A 25,822-nucleotide genomic window follows, 5' to 3' on the forward strand; every position below is an offset into this window, starting at 1 on the left:
CCCCTCCCCCTCCCCCTCGGTTTGGCTGACAGGTCCTAACCCCCCCTGCTCCGAATGCCAATGACAGACTCAGAGGGAGAGGCCAGATTGATTGATGATAATTAGCCAGCACTTTCCTGGGATTTAGAGCCATTTGTTCCTGTTCGGGTCTGAACTGTCCAACAAAATTCATCTAATAAACACAAATGCTCTAGGGTCTAGTATAAAAACACTGGGTTTTGGCTTTTTTGAAGGGAAGTAAAATGTAGTTCATGAAGGTACCTGCAGTTCTAAATCGAGGGTAACATTAAAAGGGAAAAACATTTCTAACCGGTATCTGCAGAACAAAATGCCCACTGCCCTAGCCATATGCACACACGTAGCTGTAGTGTTGTGTATCCATGTAAAATGTTACGGGCAGGGGTGTTTAATATAAATTCCAGTACCGGAATGATTATATATAAACCATTCATATAAATGTACATACAACCATGCAGCACTGTCTTATATGCACATAAGTGTATACAGAAATTTTACATACAAATGCGTGTTCATTTATGTAAATAATCATGATCTAGGGCTACACACACACACGCGGGGTGTTTCCCTCACCCACATGCTAGACATTTGTTGTATTATGTTAAAACAATGAGGGGAACGTTATTACTTTCCCTGCAGCCCTTACTGTTTACGAGGGGTCTAATAAAAAGGTTCTGTGGGCAATTGTTCCCTGTGGATCAATTCGCTGGGAAATAAAACTCTTACGTTTCTTAAAAACAGAGCTCGCCAACTCACTCCCAGATGGCCTCACTTGAGAATTTTTTGGGGGTGGGGTGGGGGATGAGATCTGGTTTTAAGCCCTGCCTCAATAATGGGGGGGGGGGAGGAGAGCAAGCCCCCATTTTGCTAACAGAGCCCCCAGTTGTTTGGGTTAAACACAAGCCTGTGTATCTAGTTAAGCTTTAAATGCAGAACAGCTGTGTAGGTGCTGAACCATGGTGAGCACTTGGGCCCTGGTTGGGAGGTGAGAACTGCTGCAGGGGAGGGTTCTGTGCCGATGGGGGTGGGGGTAGTGCAAAGTCCATCTCCCTCCCCACCCCACCCCTCATGCAAATCTAGGCATCCAGGGCCTCAGCACCTCCCCAGAGCACGAGCCAGGACGCTCCTTTGCCTTGGTGCAGCTCCCAGGCTGTTTTCAAGCTGGGCTGGCGAAGGTAGTTAGTGTTTTCCACAGCAAACGGGACTGCGAGGCAGAGGAAATGGTAGCAGGTCTCTCCCCACATCCCTGCTGCAGTCTGCAAGGTCCTGCTTGCCTTGCATGCCTCTGGTTCCTCCTCTCCCCCCCTCCAAGATTACTAAGCAGCAAGCTGCTCCCCTGGGTGGAGCAAGCAGCTGGTGTGGCTTCCCAGGAAAGGGAGGGGAGTCCCAGCTCCCTGATTTAGCAAGCCTAGGGCCTGCACTGCGTGTATATGTGCCTACCGCCAAGGGGCTGCATGCACCACACCTCAGTTCACAACCGCTGCTGCTTTAGCCCAGCCTGGCCGGAGCCCACGCTCCCCAAATGGCTGGAGAATAAAAGGCCCAGTTCTGAGTGCTCCTCTCGTTCCCTGCCCCATGCGTGGCAGTAACCAGGCTCCTAGGGGCCACTCTGCTTCCTGGGGCACTGGGGAATTACTGCCCGCAGGAGGCGCTAGAGCCAAGGGCCTGAGCGTGTGCAAGTGAGATGGACTTTAGGCAATGCCCTGCCCTCAATGCTCCTGCATCTACCTTGGCCTTTCCGCCGAGTGGGGCATGCTGGGCTCAAATGTGGCACAGGATCTGCTGCCATGTTCCTGCAGTGGCGGACTGGGGCTGTGAATTACACAGAGCAGGGAAAGGGAGGGGGGGGGCACTGAGCGCCCACAGGTCTGACAAACTAGTCTTGTTTGAGAGCAGTGATGTGTGACTGTTACACCACAGGCTGGGGCTGTTCGGGGTCACAAACACTTGCCTTCCTCTCTGGGCTCAGGCAGGGCTTTTGTGTGGTTCAGTGCAACACACCACCCAGCAGCCCAAAAAGCTCACACGCCGGCGTTAGAGAAAAGGGAAGGGCCAGGGGAAAGGAGCTGCTGGGGCCAGGGAGATGAGCCAACAGCTGCTGCTGCACGACATCTGAAATTCAACAACACACAAAACATGCACCCAGGTCCCTTGTGTAAAATATTAATGTTTGGCCACCCGCTACTCCCAGGGACCGTGCGCCACAGAGGCCGGTCTTCTCCCCGTGGCTAATTTCCCTTGGGCCTGCTCTGGTTTGGTTTTATGCTGCAGTTCCTGTGCCTGTATTGTCAATCCCTCCTTGTCACACAGCCATGCACACGTGGCGGCAGCAGCAAGGCTCCCTGCTGGGTCGTTCTCCCCCCCCCAAACATGCTTTGTTTCTATGACCCATGCACAAGCTCAGCGTATGGTGCTTCCTACCTCGGCTGCCTGGTAAGCTTTGTTCTCCGGTTTGTTTTAGGTGGCCAAGCGAGTTGGCAGGGTTCTCTACATGGCAAGCTTCCCCATGGCATTCCCGCTGCAGCCCCCGGGGTTACGGCCTCCAGAACGAGACCTGGTGCCCGCTGAGCTCCGCCCAGCCTCTACAGGCAGCGTCTCCTCCCCGTACAGCAGCAGCCTGCTCCCCGCTAGCCGCATCTCACCAAAGCAGGAAAATGGAACCCCCTCGTTAATGGCTGGAATCCACGACACCACGAAACCTCCCTCGTAACTGCACAGCCGCTTAACTCCCTCCAGTACTGGACACGGTGTGACAAACTCAGCGTAACGAGTGCGAGAGACGAGGGGACCCTCGCGCCCAGCCGGAGGGTCGAGGAAAGAGGGAACTAGGGTTGTGTGCGCGCATTCACTTTTGTTTTGTTTTGTTTTGAAAACCCACAATAAGAAAAGATCAAAGAAGGGAAAAAAAATCCAAAGATTTATTGAAAGCAATTCAAGGGGGGAAAAAACCAGGTTGCGAGAAATCTGGCCGTGCTCCCCTGTTCCTGCTTGCCCAAACCCGAGGGAGAGCAGCGGGCAGAGATGGGAACACTCCTCTGTTTGCCTTCGTGGGAACGCGGCTTTGGAGAACTGCTGGGGGTGACCCTGCCCACCAAGGCAGAGAGCCCCGAACTGTGAGCAAACCAACCCCCCACCCCCAGAACTGTACTCAGCTCCTTGTTCAGGTGTCTATGCATCTCTAGCAACTTTTAAAACAATACCAAAGACAGACAAAAGGCAAGTTCCGGTCCATGTTTACTTCGGTGCGGATGGTACGGCAGAGGTGGCTTTGGCGCTCCCCCAGGCTGGGGGTGCTGCCCCCCGAGTGTCGCGGTGCTTTCACCGTGCACAGAGACGATAGACTATGGCAGCATCTCCTCAGCCCCAGCCCCTCCAGGACTTTTTATTTTTGGGTAACTTTTCTTTTGAAGAAAGCAAACAATAGCCGAAGGGGTGTGGTGGGGAGGGGGAAGGGGCCCTGGCTCCTCCTAGCAGCCCGGGCGCACCCCCCCCCACTGTGTACAGCAAACGCATTGATGTTGTTTTTCGGTTGTGGAGGGGTTATTTTCTTTTAAAGCCTTGTTACAGAGGTGGATGTAGTTGCACATTCTGGCCTGCTAAGGCCTACGAGACAGGTACCTGTGCATGCCCATAGGAGGTAGAGAGGTCAGGCAAACCGGAGGGGAGAGTTTTCACTCCTGTGAAGACGATGGTAACTCCTGGGGGTGACCTCCTGTGACTTGTACAGTTGTGAACAACAATCACACATGGTACTTCGCGCGCTCTCTCTCTCTTTTTGTTTAAACGTTGCACGTGCTACCGTTTTTCTTATAAAAAATAGCTTGGTGGTACATTAGCTTCTTTATCTTGTAAAAAACAATTGTCATTATTCATCCCGTCACAATAAATGCTTTCCAGCAATCAGTTTAAATAAAAAAAGGTCACAACGGGTCCTTGCTTTCCCGCTCTGAATGTCTGCTCAGTGCCCAGCTGCTAGACCAGATCTCTCCCCTTGCATTCACGCTAGGGCCATGTTCCTGGGAGCTAGGGCACGTGTTGCTTCACCAGCCCCAGCTGCTGCAAGAAAGACTTTGGCACAGAGGAGGGATGGGAGGGAGCACACCCAATAGCAAGGGTACAAGGCTCTGGTTCTGGCCAGGCAGCAGGTGAATAGGTGTAGGAGCTAGTCAATGTATTACAGTAAAAGTTTCTTGCCAAAAATAGGATTTAGTTTAAAAAAAAAAAAACAAAAAAAAAACAGGGGGACTGTTGACATTTCTCAGCCAAAAATCAAGTTATGCACGACTGTCTTTTTAAATGTTGACAGACCAGCACGGCTGGGTTTTTATCCTCTCAGTACAATCCAATGGCACCTGGAGAGGGGAGGCTGTCCCCACTTTCCCCACATTTTTTCATTTTAACTTTTATGCAGCTGGAAAAATGAGCATGTGAAAACCCCCAACCCGCTGGCCTTTATGCTGGGCTTGCATGAACGTGGAGGGAAAAATGACGTCCATTTCTCCCACTAGTTTTTCACCACAACTCACTCAATCTCATCAGCTGTTCCCAACCTAAACCCTGCCCCCAGGGAAGCAACCTTAGAATCGCTTCCTTCCATTTCTCAACCTGACTCCCTGGTGATGCTCACAGTCAGCAGCACCATGCAATGGCTGGAGCACAGGGACCCACAAGAGCTGGTTTCTAGCCCTGCCTGAGGTGCGTGTCAGCCTTGCTGTGGAAGAGTTTGCATGGAGCGCCTCAGAGATGTACAATAGGAACGTACCGTCACTGGGCCCCTCGCACTAGGTGGCTGCTGCGTGACAAGCACTCCTGAGGGTGCACAGAGCAGCAGGGGCCTCATTTTCACCAACCCTGTGCACCCACAAACACCCCTGAACGCCATGGAAGCAGCCGGTGCCCTGCCCCTGCTAAGGTAGTATTGGAAATGCCATGTCCTGGCGTCACACTTAGCATTGCAACACATTTTCCTATCAAATCTGCCCGCTTGCCAGCCCTGCAAACTAAACATGGGGTCTGGGATTCAAGCTGGCATCTCCTCCGCGGGCTAAAGTCCTGCCCCCCGCTGAGCCTGAGCCCCATGGAAGGATTCCCCCGAGGTCATTAACCGCGGGGGGAGCTGAAGGATGCACCCGAGAGCCTGGAACTGGAATGGTTAACAGCAAGGTGGCTGATGTGCGCGCCAGCCCAGTTTGCTCACTGAGACCTTGTGCTAGAGAGAAAATATGAAAAACCCTCTCGTCACCCAGGTGAGCAGCACACGAGCTGCACTACTGGTGCCAGCCTGTTTTCGGTGGTGCCTACACAGCAGCACTTCTGGATGCAGACAAGGAAGGGAGCTCGGGGGCAAAGCAGCCTCCCCTTGGTGGACGCGTCCCCCCCGGGCAAACTGACCCGGCGACCGGTGCAAGCCCTTTGTCTGCCAAGTCGGCGTGACCATCCCTATTCACCCCCACAGTGGACACGGCTCTGAGCTGCTTTTAATGACAGTGGGAAAAAAGTTTCCAGGGACCGGGACGCTACGAAGACACGCATGACAGGCACCCTGTGACCAGCTTGGCAGTGTGCCCAGCCCGTGGGCGAGTGACCACGTGGGCAGAGGAGCCTGTCCCTCCAGGGACTGGTTTCTTTGGGCTCCAGCAGGCTGGAGCTGAACCCTGCATTATTTAAGGCACTGGAGTTTAATGAGGGCTTTTTATTACCTTTGCAGAGCAGTGTCACTGGTCCTGATGTGACCACACATTTCACTGTATTCCCACTAACGTGACGCCGGTGGAAAAGGTCCAGGCAGCGTCTCTGCTGCATCAGTGAGAAATTCTGTCCTGCTAGGGCTGCCCAGCCCATGCTGCTCCTACCTTCCCCTCAGCCTAGTTCCCATCACGACCAGCTTTGATTGTCAGCGAGGGCACCAGCTCGCCCTCCTAGGTGCAGAGGGAGCGAGCCCAGAACACTTGCGGAGGCTTCAGTCACCGGCTAGGTCGTCAAAGTAATCGTCATCAAGGTCCTCCACGATGTCCTCCTCCCCTTGGGCCAGCAGCTTGAGGTCGGCAGAGGTCAGCCGCCTGGCAGAGGCCAGCTGCTTCAGGGTCCCCTCCAAGGTGGAGGGCCCCTCCTCAGCTCCCCCTGCGGGCAGAAAGAGCAGAGAGGTGTAAACGGGAGGGGGCGACCCATTGCTAATGAACGTGCAGCTCCCAGCGAGCAGGAGGGAGAGCCCTGCGGGGTTTCCGGAGCAGCGCCTGCTCCCGCCCGGGCTGTGTGTGTGAGAAACGCAGCGTTCGAAGCAGGGAGGGGAGAGGGAGCCAAGCAGAGCTCCTAAGAGACCCTGAGCCCTCTCCTCCCAGTTCCCCTGAATCCAGCCGCTTTTCCCTCTACCGCTGATCTCGACGGGGGGTTCTGGACCCCAGCTGGAAACCTAACCCCAGGCTGAGCCCCTGGTCCCTTGGAAGCTCCAAAGCAGAGCTAAATTCCACGGGCTGTGCAGGCTACATCCCCAGGGATCCCCCCCACCCCGAGCCAGGGCTCTCTCAGTGCCTGGGTCCTGGGCGGTTCTGTGCCAGCACTGCCCCAGGATCAGCACTGACACCATCTGCCCACAGACACCGGCATCGGGCAGAGCTGGAGGAAAGCCGGGTCTTACGCCCAGGGTGGAACAGGAGGCAGCTGCCGGGGCGCTGCCAGCAAAGCCCACTGGCCTGGGAGGAGACGCTCCAGTCCCCGTGTGCCACGCTGGACGTTACTGCTCATTAGCACTTCTGGGTGGTGCCTTGGAAACGCCAGCGCACCAGAGATGTGGAACTGCCTCCCCCAGGGGTCGGGTGAGCGCCTGATTTCTTCTCACGCCAGAACCCTGGGGGCCTGAAGCCTGGACTGCCTGACAGCAAGAGCTAACGCTAAAAACCAAACCCGAGAGAGAAAGCACAAGTGACCTCCTGGCCTCTCCCCACCCTCCAAGAGGGACAAACCTCAGCCGAAGCGATCGGCCCGCCACAGCCCGGAGCGCGGGGGGTCTGACTGCCACCAGGAACCAGGCAGCTCCGGGAGAGCCCGGCAAAGCAGGCCCCGGAGGCTACAGTGTCTAAACTGCCCTTTGCTGCTCATTTGCACACAACCCTGCAGCGGGAGCCGGACCCGCCCGTGCGCTGTGCTCTGGGAGACAGGACAGCAGCGCGAGGATTCGTTTGGGGCTCAGCACCAGCCCAGCTCTGCTCCCGCAGCCCGAGGGGCCGGGCCCCAAAGGCCTGGGGAAAGGTCCCGCTGGGACACACTAGTGCTCTGCGCCAGTCAGCTGGGGGTCCCCCCCCCCCCCAGCATGCCAGCCAGGTGGGGCCAGGGGAAAGAGCCCTCCCGGAGCAGACAGGAAAATGTTCCCAAGCATCTTTGCCTTCGCAGCATTGTCCCGTCATGTATCTAATGTCCATCTAATCTGGGCACTGGCACTGGAGTGCGTGTGCCAAGCCTCAGCCATCTGCCATGCAGAATCAGACACGTTCTGGGCAACGCTCTGGCTTAGACGCCCCCTAGCTAGCACTGCAGCCGCTTCCCACCATGCCCGTAACACCTGGCTTTGGGCATGGCAGTTCTGGCTCTGCCGCTGCTCTGCCGCACTGAGATCGCGCTCCAGCCCCCACCTTACAGATGGCAACAACCTGGGCTAAGGTGCCATCAGGCGCAACAGGCCCGGCTTGCTATGCCAGCCGAGCAGCAGGCGTGACGTGGGTAACGCTGCCAGAAGAGCCACGGAGCAGAGAGACGTGGGGCTCTGGGCCTGAGCACGACAAGGGACGGCCTGTGTGTCAGGTTCTAGTTGGCTCCTGGTGACCCGGCTCACGGTGAGCAGCGTGGGTCTCTTGGGCAGCCAGCCAGGGAGCGGGCCCTCTCCCCCGCACACATCCCCCTCCAGGCACCTGCGGCCAATGGGGAAGCGCAATCGGGACACACGCTAGGAGCGATCGTGGCACTGGTCTGTGCACACAACCGCCTCGTCACTAACCGCTCCACGGCCGCCACACGCACCGGGCGTCTCCGCTCCAACGCCAACGCGCCGGCAGCTTCGGCCAGCCGCGGTCCCCCCATGGGGGTTAAGCATCACCACTGCTCGGCGCAGGTGAAGTGTTACGTGCTCGCTGCCCGGGCAGAGCCTGGAAGCCAGGCCCTGGGGGGGGAGCGGGGCTGCGCCTCTCTGCAGGCAGCCCCTGAAAGGAGATGAAAGGGACCTGAGCCTGAACCGCAGGCGTGAGAGCCCTTCCCATGCCCCTGCCTGGAGCCGGGTGCCTCGCACAAGGGGGCTCTTTGCCTTTCTCAGTGAGTTCCCTAAAACCAGGCTGGAGGATGGGCTTGAAACCTATAGACCCGTCCACATTCCCCTCGCGATCAGCCTGGTCCCCCCCGGGCCGCTCACCGTCCGAGTCACTGGCTTCCTCTTCCTCGTCCTCCTCGCTGCTCACGTCCGAAGCACTGGCCGGGCTCCCCGCAGATCCCTGCGCTTTCTTGGCCTTTGATTTTCCTGCAATTCATTTGGTTTTTTTGGGTTACACAAACATCCCTGCTGAGGTCCCTCGGGCAGCGGGAACCGGCAGGGAATCAGGGCTGTGGGCAACCTCCCTTGGGGTGATGGGGCAGACAGGGAAGTGACAGGGACAATGCCACAGCCACGTGCCCGCTGGCTAACGGCCAGGTGGTATGAGCGGCTGCACTGGCGAGGCCAGCGTGAGGAAACTGAGTGCAGAGCTGAACAGACTCCCGCACAGCTGCAAGGCCAAAGGGCAGGGGCAGGGGCAGGGAGTTCTCTCTGGGGCCAGGTGCGAGCGCGAAGGTATTCAGGTAGCGCACAGCGGCCCTGCCTGGCAGCCTCCAGGAGACAAGAGCTCCCCCTGGGGCTGGGCAGACAGGGAGGGACGCCCAGCAGGAAGAAATGGCCCTGACAGCGATGAACCAGAGGGAGAAAACTGGGAAGCACAAGGAGGTGATAAACCCTGAAACAGCGTCTGATTCCCCTAAGCACCTGCGATCTGTGCGTCCCCGGGGGCGCCACCCCCTGCAAATGGGAAAAGCATCAGAGCCTAGTTCCTGGCATTGTCATATAGCTCCCAACACCAGCCATCAACCTCCCACTAACCCAGCGATGTCCTGCCCCTCCGCCCCAGGCCGCCAGAGGAACTGTGTCTCCGCGTGCCGTGGGCCACCACCTGGTAACCCTGCTGTGCACCGTTCTTCTGTCCGTGCTCGCAGCTCCCCAGCCGCTGACCAGTGCTACTCACTCAGCTGCATGCAGAGACCTTGGTTGCGAGTGCTCCCCGCTGCCCCCTCCCCCTCGCTCCCCCTGAACCGAAACCGGGCTGCCTCCGGCCTCCATGCGTTAGGCTCGCTGGGTACCGAGCCAATCCGACTAATGGAGCTCAACCCTGCGTCCCGTCGCCAGGCAGCGCGCTCCCCCTCGGGGGCAGGCCAGGCAGGAGATGGACAGCCACGCTCCCCGCCACACGAGAGAATACGGATGGGCACCTGAGAAGCCTCTCTCGGCACACACAGGGCAAGGTAGGGACAAAAGCTCAGGCCCATTCATCACGGAGCGAGAGCAAAAGGAGCTGCCAGCGCTGGTTAGCGGCGCCGAGCGCGCAGCTGATAGAGACCAGGGGAGCCAGCTCAGCTCCTGAGCCCAGCTGTGCGCAGCACTGGATACCAGCCCCACGTTTAGGCCTGAAAGGGCGATCACCAAAAACCCCTCCCCCGCCGGCTCATTTGCAACAAAAGGATTTCAGCCATCGGCCGGGCTGCCTGCACTCGACTCCTGTTAACCTACATCGACACTGGCGCTGGGAGCTCGAGGAGACAGACCCCTGCTACCTGCCCCGGCTACATTTCCACATCAAGTGCGCTAGCTCAGGTATGTCTGCCCGAGCCAGACCTTCCAGCTCCAGCTCCGTGGGTGAACAGACGTCTGGCTAGAGCTCCCCCTTCCATGGCTCAAAACACCAACTTTTCAATCACTCCTGAGGGCAGGGGATCAGCACAGGGCCGACCCAACTCGAAGACTGGGCTGGGTCATAATCTCACCACACAGCCCCCGCCAGGGGCAGCGCACGGCTCCCGGAGCAAGGCCCGAACCAAGCTTTGATCAGTCACCATCTGGTCCCTCTTGTGCCTTAGGGCAGGGAAATAATCTGTGCCTAGCCCGGAGGTACAGACCGTGCATGGGGGGAGCAGTGGCCAGGGGGCAGAGGGTGGAATCAAGGCTCAACCCAACTCTATCCAGTCAGAAGGCCGATCCGCCGGCGAGGGGGAGTCCAGAGCCTCTTCACCTTTGGGAAGCTGAACGAGGCAGCCAACGCCAGGCTAACCGTAAGCACGAGCGTGGCGCCCAGATGCTGCATGCCAGCACGTCCCTCTGCCGGCACCAAGCTTGCAGAAAGCAGAGGAGCAGCGGTGCCTGCACTCTTCAGAGCCAGGAGCAATGTGCACACAATTCCTCCTCTGCCTCCAGGAGTCCCTGCTGACTCGACTTGGAGATATTAGCCTGACTTTTAATACAATTTGGTCAGAAAGCGGGTGCTGTAAAGTCTGCATTAATCACTCTAATGATGAAGCGGTTACTGGTGCTGGGGGTGGGGGGCCGGAGCTCAGACAGGATGGGAAATCCGCCAGCGCTCCCGGGAACTTGCAGCCATTCTAAAGAATTGCCCGGTTTGGCAGCCAAACTAGCTGGTTGCAAAATGCATGTGGTTAAAGAAAAACGATCACCCGGCGAAGGCTGAACAAGGTTCCAAAGGGGCCTGGCTGTTGAGCTGGGTGAGGAAGAAAGACAGTGTGTGAAGAGTTAATACACCCCCAGTTCGGGAACAGATCTTCAGCCTCATGCTTCAAGCCCATCTCTAGCTATCAGACTGGGGGGGAGGGGAGAGCAGATTACCCCATAACTCCCTACTGCAGGGCTCTTCCTCTGAAGCATCTGGTACTGGCCAGCGTCAGACAGGAGCCTGGACTAGCTGGCCCATGGGTCTGATGCACTATGACAATTCTCACATTCCTCTCACCTGGCGTTGCTGAGGAGCACAAAGATCCCCTTTCAGTCTACGTGCTGCGTTACACACACCCCAGGGCAATCTACTGCACCACTGAGCTCTGTCTCACCACGAGAGATCGTCTGCAAGAGCCTTTAGTGCTGGGTCGATGTGAAACGAAGAATAAACACAGGGTTGCGGGGGAGCTGGCCTCAAACAAAGAAATTAAAGAAGATGTTCCACCCATTATCAAGGGATAAATCCCTCTGCAGCAGCTGGAGATAACTTTGCCTCCAACACACGTTTCTGATTAAGGGGCCAGAGATGCATTACGCATAACTTCATTTTAAAACAAGTCCGTGTCTGTCTCCGTACACGTCACCTTTCCATAGCGCTCCGTGTCCCTCTGCACACCAGTGAACTTGGCCTTTTGAGCGTTCTGGGAAGGCAGGGGAGCACTACTGCGCCCATTCTAGACATGGGGAAACTGAGGCACAACAAAGGGCAGTGGCCCAATTTATGCTGTACCCATCGCCATGGTGCCAAGCCTCCTCCTTAGCCCATGCTGCTGTCAGGGAGACCAAAGAGCACCCAGCACCTTGCAGGACTGGACGAGAAGGGCCCGGCTTGCATCTGTCACCAACTCTGGAGTTTTGGGTGCTCAATGCAGGTGGCCCTCGGGGAGATGCTCAAGGGCACACGGCCAGTGTTTGGAAAAGAGAGGTGGAGGACCCAGATGGCCAGAGATCGCCTGGATGGCGATACTGAACCAGACGTGTTCTCCCATGCCCATGGGCCACTCCCCAATGTGATAGCCAGACATGCCTGGGAAGAGGGAATTGCCAGAGCTAGGATTCCCTCCCATCACTCAGCAACCCAAACTCCCACCTTGGGTCTCACGCCCAGCGCCTGGAGAAGCGATCAGGCAAAGAGAGAGCAGGGTGGCTGGGAGGAGAAGCGACTGATGCACGAGTTGGAGGAATAAAATCCACACTTCTCAGCCTGCAAGCCGGACGCAAATGCTTAGGCTGCCGCACACGTGTGTGTGTGTATAGGGGGGAGGGAGGGAGGACTCATACCTGTGCAGGAGACCGGCATCAGGCAAACCTTGCAGTGGGATGTAAGTGGTGACACATGACGGCCATCATGGCGGCTGATACATTGGGGTTCAGACGGGGGACCTAGACGCATACACTGCTACAGCCGGAGCCACAGCTCTGTTGCTGCATCGCCACCAAACTAGTATCCCCTGTGGATCAGCACAGAGCAGGGACGTGTAACACACACTCACCACTGGGGGAGACACGGACCCCGTGCAGCCCCCCTCCACGGGGCTGTTTCACCCACCTAGATTATCGGCAGCCCCTTCGCAGGGCTCCCAGACATGCTTGCTAGCCCTGAATCTATTGCTTTCCCTGATCTGCCCCAAAGCAGGGCCCCGGGGCCGGCTCCTCGTTGCCGGGGAGATGGGAGCGCCCCCTCCCCACACTCTGGAAACGCCGGCAGCTCTCCGAGGGAGGTGTTTATCAGACACACAACTGCATTCTGCTTCCCTATGCCCCTTCTTCCCTCGCCCGCCCGCTCCCAGGGGCTTTACCAGGGACCCCACGGCCGGGATTCTCAAATGGGACGGAGAGACTCAAACCCCAGTGTCTAGTGGGAGCTGGTTCTCTCACCCCCTTAGACCATCCCAGAGACATGGTGCTAATAGAGGCCCCGAGCCTGTGATTTGCTCCACTGGGGTGGGGCTCTGCACCCACGCAGAGCCCCCAGGGCCCCCAAAGGGGTCTGCCTGAGCAGCAGTCACTGCAGAATTGGGACCACCGCCCGTATCGGATACGCAGCATTCTCCTGGAACAGCGTCTCATCAAGCAAAGTCAAACCGAAAACCCAAGCGGAGAGAGAAAGAGATCGAAGCCAAGAGGGAGCAGGCAAGCAGCTTCGAGGAGGACATTTCTGATAATCATCTATTGTTATTATATAATCTATTCCCCCGCCTCTACCCAGCAACACTTGGGGTGACTCTAATTACCCGATAAAAGGAATAATCCCTCTCCTACCCCCCATCCCAGAGAACACACTGCCTATGGATTGCTTGGCTAATCCTGCATGCAGAGGCACACGCCAGGAAATCTGCCAGCTCGAAGGGCCACGGTTATTCCTTTAACAAATGAAAACATCTGGACCACCTCCCCCACACTGATGTAATATGCTTACGTGACGGATAAACGAAGAAACCTGCTCAAGTTCATTAGAGGCATACCACCGCCTAATGTGGACAGATTGCTCATTACGGCCCGGCCCGGAGAGAGAATGCAGCCACGCTCCCTCCTCGCCATTAATTGCCTCATGACGAGGCAATCCAGCACCTCTCCCCGAGCCATTAATAATTTCCAGGAGCAGCCGTCTTCCCTCCCAGAGAGCCGTCAGCTGGTAAATGAGAGGAATGCGGGCCACTGCCATTCCCCCCCCTCGACAGACAATCCATCAAATCCATGCGCCCCCTTCCTTCTCGCCCTCTGATAACCAGTGTGGTTCTGGGAGTGCTCAACCCACCCCCATTCCCTACCAGACCTTTCACAACATCAAGTGGCTCCTCTCCAGCCTGCCTTCCTCAGCAAGCACTGGTCCCCCTAGCCCATGCATCAGCCCCCTTTCCTGCACCCCACGCACTGTTCCAGCCCTGCAGAAGCTGGCAGGCAGTTGTGCCACCACGGCTTAAACCAAAAGGGAGGCTCTTCCCTTTCACGCAGATGGTTTAACTGGTTAAAAACCAGTATCAGACGCTCCCTCTACACCCCACCCCAAACATGCAGCTGTACCTGCTGCATGCACTGACGCCTGCCTGGCAACTTGCCTCACCAGGTTCAAATCAGGTATGAAGCAGAGAGATTTGCTGGTAGGGAAATCACACCAGAAGGAGTGTGTGGGGGTGGTGGTTTGATTTTATTCTGGGGTGCGGGTAGCCTAAACGAAGTCTGTTAGATTCTCAGGCAAACAAATCAAAAAATGTCACGTGTTTCCCTATGCAAAGATCGACCACCAATTGATCTCAATGTGATTCAGAGCCCAGGGCTATTCAACCTCCATCACCTTCCTCTGGGCCTTCTGCTGCAAAGAAACCCAACTCCAGGGTGGAGGTGAGCAAGAGTTGAACCTAATTTTATAGCCCCCGATTGGCCTGAGAGGAAGGGATGAGGGAGAGAATCATTAGGGTTGTGAAACTGAGGCACGGGGAAGGAGGATGGCAAACATTCACCGACACACAGACTGGACCCTACACTCATGTCTCGTGTTTTACGCCTATAGTTAAGCGTGGGCACATATGGTTCCCCCTCTCCAACACACAGGTACAGTCAGGCCTGTAATGTCTCGGATCTCACATAAAAACGGGGAAAAAAAGTTTGACAATCCCAGCTGCAGAAAGTTGCTGGGCTCCACCACGCTCTGCTTGTAATCAACAGGGTTCCGGAACCGAGTGCTGATGGAAGCGAATTCCTGGCTAAAGATGAGACAAGACCAATCTTTTGGGATTGGCTCTGGAGTAATTTTAGAGAGCTGTTGTAGCTTAATAGGCAAAAAGATAACACGCTGAATGATACCGTATCCATACTATTCCACACGCCACAACGCATGCTGCCATGTTGATATGCAACACACAACACAAACCACAGCCGTACCCCTAAGTGACACAGAGAAACCCAAACAGGGTGTGATCAGATGCAGTATCCAAGAGTTATCACATTACAGACAGCGCAATGCCATTTCAGTCTACTTAAATACGTCTCATCTCTCAGCTGCCCTGTACGTATCTAATCTGGGGAAAATGACTTTATGCAGGAACACAAAAATAGCCACACCCAACCAGACCACTGAGCTATCTGGGTCCGTATCGCTGCTCTGACAGTGGCCAGCGTCAGATGCTTCAGAGAAAGGAACATGAAACCCTGCAATGGACAATTTGCAGCAGCCTGGCCCACAGAGGTTTTGCTTCCTGACCCATAGCAGCCCTAAGGGTGATTCTACTTTTTTCTTTAGCCTACTCATACCAACTGTGAATATTTTCCATGTGGTTATATGTATTAGCATATGTACCACAGCATACAGCTTATATTCAGAGGCGTGTGTGTGTGTATATTTTACATGTACATATACACAACATTTTTAATAGCGTCCTCACCCCTTTAATCACAACAGACGTAGATACCATCTATGGGCACATTCTACATGACGGTAGCATCTAGGTATTTATATCATACGCTTCACCATGGCTACTCAACCCATGTCATCTTTATACACACACTTTGTACGTACATTGTACACACACACACACACTGGGTATGTATGTGTATAATGTACGTGCATATTGCACACACACAGACACAGAGTTGTGTACAGTTTTTATGCACAATACGTATTTACATTCTCACTCTACAATTAATCATTTGCTATGGTAAGAAGTATTTTCGCAGAGGCAGCCAAGGGCGTGAACATGTGTTTACAGCAAAAGCAATCAATTCCTCATTATTTTATGGCGGAGCCTAAAGAAAATCACCAATAATTGATGCAATTAAGCAGCTACTGCACCTGCAATCCCTCCCTCCCCAAACGCTGTTTGCTGGTCTACAGAGCCGGTGCGGCAGGTACATAAAAGCAATGCCGGCAGAGCAGAGAGAGCTCGTTCTGAAATCACTGGAAAGGTTTATCATCGTCCCTAAGGCTTTAGGAAGCTGCATGTAACCCTGCCTGGAACATACACACAGCGGCAGCTCTGTCTATCACTATAACTAAAGAGAAGCACTTGCCAAGACTCAGGGAGACGAGCAACATGAAAGGAAGCAAAAGCAGCAGAGACCATAGAAACTGGGTGCAGAACCCCCCCCCCCACACACACCTATTTTAGTTTTAACTATAGCTCCGTCTCCCTGTTGACAGCCTGGGTTTTCACCCTGCTAAATGGAGCCCTTGTGTGGATGCGCCACTGTACCATCTGGAATCATACGGGCAAGTGTCCTCTCTCTCCTTACCCTGCTTCCCATGGACTGCAGGAGCCATGGCCCTAACACCCCCCTCCATAGACAAGCTGCTTCTGCTTGTAAGGGCGCTGGTCCATTTCACCACTCCCCATCCTGGATACTCTGGCCCTTGCAGGAGCCTTTCCCTCTGTACGTACCTGCCACACATCCCCCCCCACGTTATATAGTTGCCGCTTCACCCCCATAGGGACCCACCCAATCTTGTTCTGCTCCATGTCACAGAGCAGCCTCTCCCCCGTAAAGAGCCCCCCCCCCCAAATCCTAGTCTGCACCCTCAATGTTGCTCTCCAAAATCTATTCATAAGGGGGAGCAACATTCCCCCTCCCCCTGCCTACTGGACCCCTCCTGTCTCCCCATAGCGTGGGGCTACTTCTTCCCAGGGATCCCCGGGGAGGATTCCAAGGACAACAGCTCCAGCAGATGTTCTGCTGCTGCTTCTACACCCGGGAGGGGCGGCCAGTTCCCACCTGGGAGCGGTGCAGAGCCAAGGGCTGCACACACCAAGCTGCTGACAGCTGCTTCGTGCGGCAGAGCCTGGGCCAGGAAGCAGCAAATCCCTGACCCCGCCCCGGTGCAGCTGGAGAAGGTGGGGGGGTGCACCCCCGGGTGGAGGCAAGAGGCAGTGCATACCCCCTCCAGTACAGCTGGAGAAGAAGGGGGTGCACCCTGGGGGGGGGGGTGTTATATACTGCCTCTTGCCCCCACCCTGGGGGTGCACCCCCTTCTTCTCCAGCTGCACCGAGGGGGAGGTGCAAGAGGCAGTATATAATCCCCCTCCCTCGGTGCAGCTGGAGAAGATGGGGGGTGCACCGCCAGGGTGGGGGCAGGAGATGGTACCAACCCCCTAGGTGGGGGAAGGAGGTGGCACATATTCCGGCTGGCAGACCATGGGATTGCAGCCCCCTGCACCAAGACCCAGCACAACCCTGCTAGCAGGTCAGCTCGTCCTTTGATCCCCTGCAGCTGCCCCTCCAGGAGCCTGGGAGAAGAGGGAAGCTCAGGGCAGTGGGCACCTCCCCATTCCCAGCCGTTGGGGGTTAGACAGCCTCGCCCTCAGGTGAGGGTCCAGCTGCTCCTGCTATAAGCCAGGCCAGCCAGGCGGGAGGGGGAGGGCATGGCTTCCCTCCCCTGACCCCAATAAACCACACAGGGCTGCCAGAGAGAGGAACCGTACCCTCCTCGCCGGACCGACTGCAGCCTGCCATTCTGACCGTGCTCCCGCATGGCTTGGATACCGCCAACCCCAACTCCCCAGCAAGCCCTCCAGCTCCGCTCCCCTCCTTCCCGGAACTGCAGCGGGTGGAAGGCTGCCCCACCCACCATGGAGCCCAATTTCATGCCAGGCTCTGCACGGTGGCTGGCCCCGCACACTTGCTCCCGCGTGTCCCAGTGCCGGGACCCTGCCTCAACACAGTTATTCCTAAGGGAACACGGGAACCAGAAGACAGACTGAATTCCCTCCCGTACCCCTGCAGCTGGACCATGGGCGTGTGGCGGGGTGAGGGTAGGGGTGAGCAAGCAATGGGGAATTGTATTTGGTGGCGAGAGGTTTGGGGGCTGTTCGTTCAGTTGCGGTTGTGGCTGTTTGGGGGGATTTTAACTGAATTGCCCAGAGCAGTTTAGCTGGGTGCTGCTTCTCCTGTGATCAACTGACAAAGCCCCGGAGACAGAGCGCCGCACCCTGCGGGGAACAGAGCCCAGGGAGGTGTAACATCAGCTGCGCTGTCCACGCATGAATGCCTAGCAAAAGCCTCCCTCTTCAGCGTCCACCTGCCTCCTGCACCTGCAGTTTTGGGGGAGGCGGGGGCCCCAATTCTGCAAACATGCATTTGCCTAACCCGGCTCAGGGGCGCAATCCTACCGCATGCAAGTCCAGGCACCCCCAGGGAGCATGCTGCGCTGGGGCTCACCCCAGCACTGCCAGGTCATTAAGGAAGCAGTGGAAATAAGTCGTTGCTGTCATCAAGGCAGCCATGTCCCCCCCCACCACCTCAGCCTAGAAATGGGGAACTATAATAAGACGCACAACATGGATTTTGTGGCTGTGCATGTGAAGTCATTCATTTGCTACGCTAATTAGCCACGCTTCTCCTTTTGCAATTAATTGCTTTCTGATTACAGGGCCTGGGAACGAGAGCGGGAGGCTGGTATTTTGCTATACTTTTCCCCTGCTACTTGCTGGACTAGATTGTCCTTTACTGTTCATTTTGCAGCTTAAGCCTTCTTCAAAGCGAGTGAACCGTTTGCACTGGGACAGACTTCTTCAGTAACCTGCTCTCCTGTGCCCCAACCACCCGGACATTTGTTAGACACTAGTTAACAAGCAGGGTAGTTTAGTTAGTTGTAGTTAACCCCAGGAATCTTGCTGTTCTCCATGCTAACCTATTCCAGGGAGATTATAGTCACTGTAAACCCTAATGAGCACTTAACTACAGCAATATTTAATTAGAAAAAAAAAGGTGGGGGAGAAAGGGGCTTTGAACAGCAGCTAATTAACAGAAAATTGCTAATTTCCTAGCTATTAACAGCTGATTTTCCACTGGCTGAATGCAGAATGGGATCTGTCTGGGCAAAACTGAACCACAAATGGAAAGAAGATTGTGCTGTCAACAGGGAAGGGGTTCCCATGCCAAATGCCTCGTCTCTGGCTAGGAATGGGAAGCATTTCTATTCTAGTCCAGCTCTTTGCATCTCACTAGTGAGCCACAGACATCCTGAGCCAGTTGCAGATGCTGCTACGGTCAATTAAGGAAAAAAAGGGGGTGGGTGAGGGAGGGCTCTCTTCTGCTCACAGTACAACCAGGGGGACCACCAGATCAGATCAGACCCAAAGTCCATCTAGCCCAGTATCCTGTCTCTGACACTAACCAGCACCAGATACTTCAGAGAAAGGTGCAAGAACCCCACAGTTGCCACTGCCAGGTAAAAGCTCCCCCCATGAAGTCTTGTCCTAATCCCTAACAGTTAAGAGGCTGGTTAAAACCCTGAAACCCGTGGTTTTCTCTCCTCCCAATATTACTTACTTAGCATCAACTATAACCCTGGATGTTTTTGTTATTTATATAAATGACCAGTCTTGGTAACTTCTTGGCCTCAACGACATCCTGTGGCAATGAGTTCCGCAGTCTTATTATATGCTGTTTCAAAAGCCATTTCCTTAGATCCGTTTTTAATTTGCTACTTTTCAGTTTCCTTGCTCTCCGGTTCTGAGACAGACATGAGCGATTAAGTCTAGGTTGAAATTTTCAAAGCACAACGCATGAAAGATGTGTGTCTAAATCACCTCGACCACTTTGAAAATCCCACCCCAGGCGTATGCCAAGCCAGCACGGTCGTGCTCCTCTCTGGCCAGCCAAAACCATAACTTGATATCAACCAGCCCATACAAACGTTAATGGTATTCTGCTTGTTAGCACAGAGTCTAATAAAAGGACGGGGCTGGTGCACGGCTGGTAAGATGTGGGGACAGTGCTGCTACTGGAAAGGGACAGGCCCCGCCCTGCGACTGTGGCCCAGGCCGCTCGGGCGTGTACGCAAGCCCCAGTACTGCTGGGGACTTCTGCTGAGGGCGTTGCTTCACTGGAGGAGACTTTAAGGCAGGGGTCGGCAACCTTGCAGAAGTGCTGGGCCGAGTCTTCATTCATTCACTCTGATTTAAGGTTTCGCGTGCCAGTGATACATTTTAACATTTTTAGAAGGTCTCTCTCTATAAGTCTATGATCTACGTACAACAATAGTTTAGTTATAAAGTAAATAAGGGTTTTTAAAATGTTTAAGAAGCTTCATTTAAAATTAAATTAAAATGCAGAGTCCCCTGGCCCGGCTTTAAGGGGAGTCAGTCACTTCTTAGCCGCTCTCCCTGCCACTTTGAGGGCACCTGCTCTTACCTCAGAAATAAAGAGCAGGGCAAGGCTGTGGCAGCCAGGAGGCAGCTAACGCTCTCTCACCGCCTCCGCCAAGTGCTGCCCAGGTGGGAAGCTGGCAGTGTTTGCACTCCCCGGCGCGCAGCAGACCCCACATTGTGCAGGACTTGGTGCTTTCCCCTATCCCCCACCGCAGGCTGGGCCGGGAGCTCTGGCTGACAGGCCAGACTTGCGTTTGAGGGCCCTGGTGGATCGGCACAGAGATTTCAGCCCAGGCAGTCACTAGTGTTCATCTTCTGAGGGAGGATGACTGGTGTCTAAAGGGCTTCGAAACGTGTCAGTACAACAGCTCATTTCACATCGCCAGCCTGCCACGGTCTATCAGGCTTCCCCCGTCACTCTCCACGGGGAGGTCAGTGCCGCTGGGCTTCACAGGCCCAACCATGCGTCCTATGCTCCTCTCCCAAGATACCCACCTCAGCCCCCACAGCTCTGCAGTGGCGTCTGGCTCACGTTGGACAGGGGCCTATGCTGATCTCGGAGCCATCTCCTCTACACCGTACCGCATAAAGCTTTGCATTCAGCAGGATTTTCTGGTGAGCAGAGAAGTGGCCAGAGCAAAAGCAGGAGTGGTTGGTAGAGGTGGCCAGAACCAGGAGATGAAGGGATGGCCGTATAGTGTATATCTCCAATCATCAGACACTGATATTGCCTCTTTCATGTGAGCATCTCAAAGCACTTGACAGAAATATCGAAAATAAGTCCCAAGGTTAAGTGACTTTTCCAATGATGCCGACAGCACGCTGGTGGGAGAGTCAGGAATAGAACCCAGGAGTCCTGGACTCCTACTCCCTCGATTACACATATTATTGACCCTTTGGAAACGACTGAGACTTTCTCCTAAAGCATTCATGACAAGCCCCAGCCCAGTGTTGGTTAGAGCTGTAGGTGTCTCAATAGTCACCTTTTCTGGTGGTACATCTGATTTTTCCTGTTCCTCTTTATTACAAAGGACACCTGTAAAATCCCTTGCTTTAAACGTGTAGCTGATGTGGCAAAAGTTCTCTGAACTTTCCCTCCCACCCTTTTTATTAGGAACACCTGCAACGAAACCAGGATTTCATCAACTGCTGTGGCTTAATTCCCCAGCAAATGTCAGAATTTACTCTGACACATCATAACCACTATCCGATGTGGGAGGTCAGAACTTTAAACAGGGGGCAAGAAAGGCGGCCAGGTGAGCTCCTGAACTAACAAAAATATCCTGTTTTGATGAAAATGCCCCTAGCAATAACAATCAGAAAACGCAAGATAAATACAAGACTTTCTAAAAGAAGAATTTGACAGTTTTCTGAGCTGTCCAGTGGAGTTTTTAAGCACGTTCTGTAGCGGACCCCTAGTGGTTAATTCGTGAATTATACCACTCTATTCTCTCCACAGACCAAAACTTTCTTGTCCCATCAAAGACCTGTGCAGTCCTTAAGTCATTAAAGAGGTGTCTAAAAAGATCCCAGGAACAGAAAGGGTGTTGGGTTTGGGAGGAGTTAACCCTTCTCTCAAAGACAGTTGTTCTGGAAACCAGCAATTGCTGGGCCTATCTCTGGGTACTGACCTCACAGTCTGTACCATATTTATCCCAACACTCCTGTGAGGCAGGCCATGCTAGTATTCCCATTGTACAGAAGGGATAGGGAGACACCGAGGACCAGAGACCTGCATTCGAGAGCTACCTCAGAGCTCCTTACAGCAGTTGAATCTCAGCCATATCACAGGAACATTTGAGAGAGTGGGCACTACCGTACGATGAGCGCCCCCTGCTGCTGGATTACCAGGGAGCCGCTGGTAAGGGTCAGCATCTGCAGCAAAAGGAAGGTGCTGGGGGATGAGGTGGAGGGTCAGGACGGGAGATGAAGGCTAGTGAGGACTCCAGAATGAGCTTGAGAGAGGCGCAGCAAACTTCCCGATGCTGATTGAACCCCATACCGTTCTCTCTCCATGTCCCCAAGCCTGATGGGCCACACTCGGAGGAGCTGCATTACAGCCCCTCCAAGTCAGAGCTGCACCATCTTCCACCATGGATGAATCTGACCCCGCCTCTTTGCAATACACAATCAAACCCCTACCAGCCCCATACCTTGCACGGAGAATCCACCGCTCTCCCCGTCGGAGTCACTGTCCAGCTCAAAGAGGTCCTTGAATTCTTTCTTGTCATCCTCCTTCCTGTCCTCCAGCCGCTTCCGTTTGATTTCTGGGAGGTTCAAATCGTCGAGCTAGATGAGACAAAAAACAATGAAATCAGCTTTTGAAATCGTCTCTGCCTTCCAGCTGTGGCGCCGGGCCCACCCTGGTCTGCAGGCCAACGCGGGGCTTAAACCCCGAAACCGCAGCTTCGCACTGCCGCTAAAATCCGCATGACCTGTCGGCAAAGGACTATTACGCCTGCCGCCTGCGAACACGCCCGGGAACCAGCTCCAAAAGTAAACGAATGCATGCCAAACAGTGCCACTCCAGTGACCCCATCACGAAACAACTGCTGGCAGTGGTCCCTCCGCAGGAAATGGCCCATTGCAGCTTTCCAGGCAAGAAAAGCTATTCCGTGATTCCTTGCACGTCCCCTCCACCCCCAAGTCAAAAAGTGTAGCCCTGGCGACCAGCCAGCCTTATGGTTCATGTCAGATGTTCCTCAAGTCTCATGCTTCAGGGCTTTGGACAATCACATGCAGTGGTCAGGAAGGGAGTCTCCCCTTCCTCTATGGTTTTTGGGCAGAGGGGTGGAGGTTGCCTCCCTTCTCTGTACCATCAGAGATGGCCACAGCTGGAGATGGGACACGGGACGGGGTGGGGAAGTGCTCTGAGGTGGCACCGAGCATCCTCTCTCTCGGGTGCTTGGCAGGCTGGTTCTTGCTCACATGCTCAGGGTCTAACTGATTGCTTCCTGACCCCACATACAGCAGTTTCCCGGTCAGATTGGCAGTGACCATGGGGGTTTTTCACCTTCCTCTGCAGCATGTGGGTCACTTGCCAGGATTATCTGGGTCTATCCTGCCACTGCAGGGGCCTCGGGCACTGGTGGCCCTCAGCCCTCCTGTTCACTGTGTGTGTCACATAATGGTCTAGTCTCCTGTGGGCTGTCGTACCTTGGTCTCAGTCTGGGTGCCAGGTTTAGCGTGTGGAGGCGGGGGTGGCCTGCGACGGAGATGTGGTCCCTTCTGCCCTTCAATTCTACAGCTCTGTGCAAACCTAATCCCACCTGCTCTCCAAACACCAGCTGCCCTGCCGGGGCCCGGCCACATACCTCCTGGGGAACCACACGCTCAATAGCCTGCTGGGAATAATTCTCCCAGCTCCCACCTGCCAGGCCTCCCCCGAGGCGCTCATCTCTGGGCAGAACCACTTCAGCATCTCCACCAGATCTAACAGGTTAGGAGAGGCGGTGAAGCACTCTCCAGATACAAAAGCAGCTTCAGCAGAAAGAGAGAGAGAGGCGCATCTCGTCCAAAAGCCAATTCCAGCTCCTTGGCTTCACTGCTGTGGTCCCCAGCTGGGCAATATTGATTCTGGGAGCAGAGCACTCACAAACAATGACCAAGAACACTAGGATTGAAGGTCAGAGGCTGGCCAGGCAGGGCTGAACCACCACCCACGTGCAGGGTCTTGGTTTTAAATGATCTCCCGCCTCCCCATCCACTATGGTGTGGCCTGCCTTCCTGCGGCCTCTCCAGACATCTCCCAAGTCACCTGTGTTTCAAGGGCATGCAGAGAAAGCAGCATGTGACCGGCTTTAAAACCGCAGCATGCCATGGAATAGATGTGGGCCGCCTCCCCCGGCGGGAGTCAGCTCCACACACCCAGTCAGCCCCTTCTAGCTGAGATACTCTTTGCCTTTGCAATCTCCCAGTCGTGCAAAATTCCACTCACCCTGTGGATGGGCGAGTGAACATCACAGTTTTCCTTCTAACCATCACCGCAAGGGCAAGCAAATAGATTTGATGTCTGGGCTGCTACATTTTTCAGGACTTTTGCAAGGCTGCATTATGGGCAAATCTTGCTAGTGCCCCTTCCCTCTGCATCAGTCTCCTCTTTATCCTGCTTGAAGCAAGACAACTGAGGGTACGTCTACACTGCAATCAAAGGGTCTGACTGCAGCTCATGTAGACACACCCGAGCTAGCTTCAATCTAGCTAGCTGGCGGACTGGCAGCAGTGACACCATGGCAGCACAAGCGTCAGCAGAGGCAGTGAAGTTTGCCTAGCACTCTGGTAAGTACTCGGGTAGCTGCCCCAGAAGCTCAGTGAGCAAGGTCCCAGCTAGCTCCAGGAGCTGCCCCACCGACTGCAATGCAGACCTACCCTCAAAGTATACACAGGAGTCCAGAGGAGGCGGCATCACTGCCTCCTATCTAAAAACAAAAGCGGGCTGGCTTTCAGCCTTGAGATCTGGGCATCCCTGTGCACTAACTTTCCACATAGCCCACAATGGCCATGCAGAACACTAGATACTGGCCCATTTGGCCAGGCATGCAAACAGAGCAGGGGACTTGTGCATACAGGAGTGTTTGTGTGCAAAGTAAGCGTGCAAACAAACCGGGCCCTTAGGGTTCAAAGCTGGCTCTATGCCGTTCCGTATTACCCTCAATCTTTTGCAGTGCGCCTGGGAAGACGCTCTCGCCAGACTACCCAGAAAAACACCCGAGTCTCTTTTCTGTGAGTATCCTGCAGGCACTGTGTCTCAGCACAGACGTGAAGTTTAAACGGGCGTTGCCTTACATTGATCTCAGTGAATATTTCATTTGCTATTATAATTATTTATAGCGCCTAGGAGCCCCAGCCGCAGAGCGAACGCTCATCGTGATAGGCACATCATACTGCCCAACTCCCCCACATCACTGGAAACCTCTGGGACTTCCTTGCAATGCTCTGCCGTTTTATTAAGCTAAACAGTAATGTTACTGGAGAAAGCCATCAACTTCCTCCGCTACATCATTCATGAACACGTTACCGCATTCTGGTCCCAGTACCAACCTCCAGGGTACGTTGTTAGCTTCACTCCACGCTGAGCAGCAGCTGTTTATTAAGACTCAGTTTCCTATCACGTAACTACTCAAAGGGTTAGCTGGGGGCGAGGGGGGCTCAATCTCACATTTCAGTCCCATTCCCAGTCCTCCAAAGATTGCAAAGTCTTTCGGGAACAAGAGGCGCACCCAGGACCAGGTTTTTCTAACACAAGTAGGGACAAATTAGGAGCTAAACATTAGGTTTGATGATTTTTGCATTTCACAATCAATATCGATTTATGGTTTTATCTTTTCCCCCTCACTGCATTACGAGCTCCAATATGAGCCTATTCCCGAGTTACATTGCCCAGCATAGGGTTTAAGTGGAAACGGATTTTGGTTCTGAGCAAAATTTACCTCATGCCCCGAATGCGCAGAAGTTTGCTTCCTCAAACGAAGAGGGGGAGGGGGGGAGAAGCTATTTTAATCGACATTTTGCACAACACTTGAGAGTGTAAGCTCTGGTGGGCAGAGACGGTCTCTTACTATGGGTCTGCTCAGCACCTGGCACAAGACTTCTGTCCCGCTGCAGCCTGTGCGCCTCAGACAGGGGCAGCGAGTGGTAATTCTGGCACTGGCCCAGCTTGGGAGCCGGCCTCTTCAGACTCCCATGAAGCTGATTAGTCCATGTGCTGCTAGAAACCGCTGGGGAGCTGGGGTGGGAATCAGGCAGCCAGGTCAGAGTTGTTAGATGAGGCCAGTTTCACCTCAGAACGAGGCTGATTTTTTTCAATGGCTGTTAATGGGACGTGGATTTTTCTCAGCCCTAATGGGCCTCATGGTGCTCAGCATCCCGCCGGGAAGCACAATGCTGCATCATTAAGCCAGCAGCCCTCACAGAGGGAGACAACAGCCCC

General features: G+C 54.7%; 2 protein-coding genes across 6 annotated transcripts in view; one reads left to right on the forward strand and one right to left on the reverse strand.

Moving 5' to 3' along the window:
- SAMD11 (sterile alpha motif domain containing 11) overlaps window positions 1-3,920 on the forward strand; it is a 180,310-nt gene extending 176,390 nt beyond the window's left edge. For 2 of the 5 annotated variants that reach the window (XM_039509263.1, XM_039509264.1), the window contains exon 15: window positions 2,480-3,920. In XM_039509263.1, the coding sequence (XP_039365197.1) occupies window positions 2,480-2,728 (249 nt within the window). In that variant the 3' untranslated portion in view covers window positions 2,729-3,920. The remainder of the gene's footprint in view (window positions 1-2,479) is intronic. The other 3 variants (XM_039509265.1, XM_039509266.1, XM_039509267.1) reach the window with 3 other exon arrangements.
- Window positions 3,921-4,014: 94 nt separating this feature from the next.
- NOC2L (NOC2 like nucleolar associated transcriptional repressor) overlaps window positions 4,015-25,822 on the reverse strand; it is an 80,911-nt gene continuing 59,103 nt past the window's right edge. Inside the window, exons 17-19 of the mRNA XM_039509268.1 lie at window positions 22,047-22,182; window positions 8,414-8,518; window positions 4,015-6,138 (exon numbers count right to left, since the gene is read on the reverse strand). Coding sequence (XP_039365202.1) covers window positions 5,978-6,138; window positions 8,414-8,518; window positions 22,047-22,182 — 402 coding nt within the window. The 3' untranslated portion in view covers window positions 4,015-5,977. The remainder of the gene's footprint in view (window positions 6,139-8,413; window positions 8,519-22,046; window positions 22,183-25,822) is intronic.

This window comes from Mauremys reevesii, linkage group 21 (genome assembly GCF_016161935.1).
Source record: "Mauremys reevesii isolate NIE-2019 linkage group 21, ASM1616193v1, whole genome shotgun sequence".
Lineage (NCBI taxonomy): Eukaryota > Metazoa > Chordata > Testudines > Geoemydidae > Mauremys > Mauremys reevesii.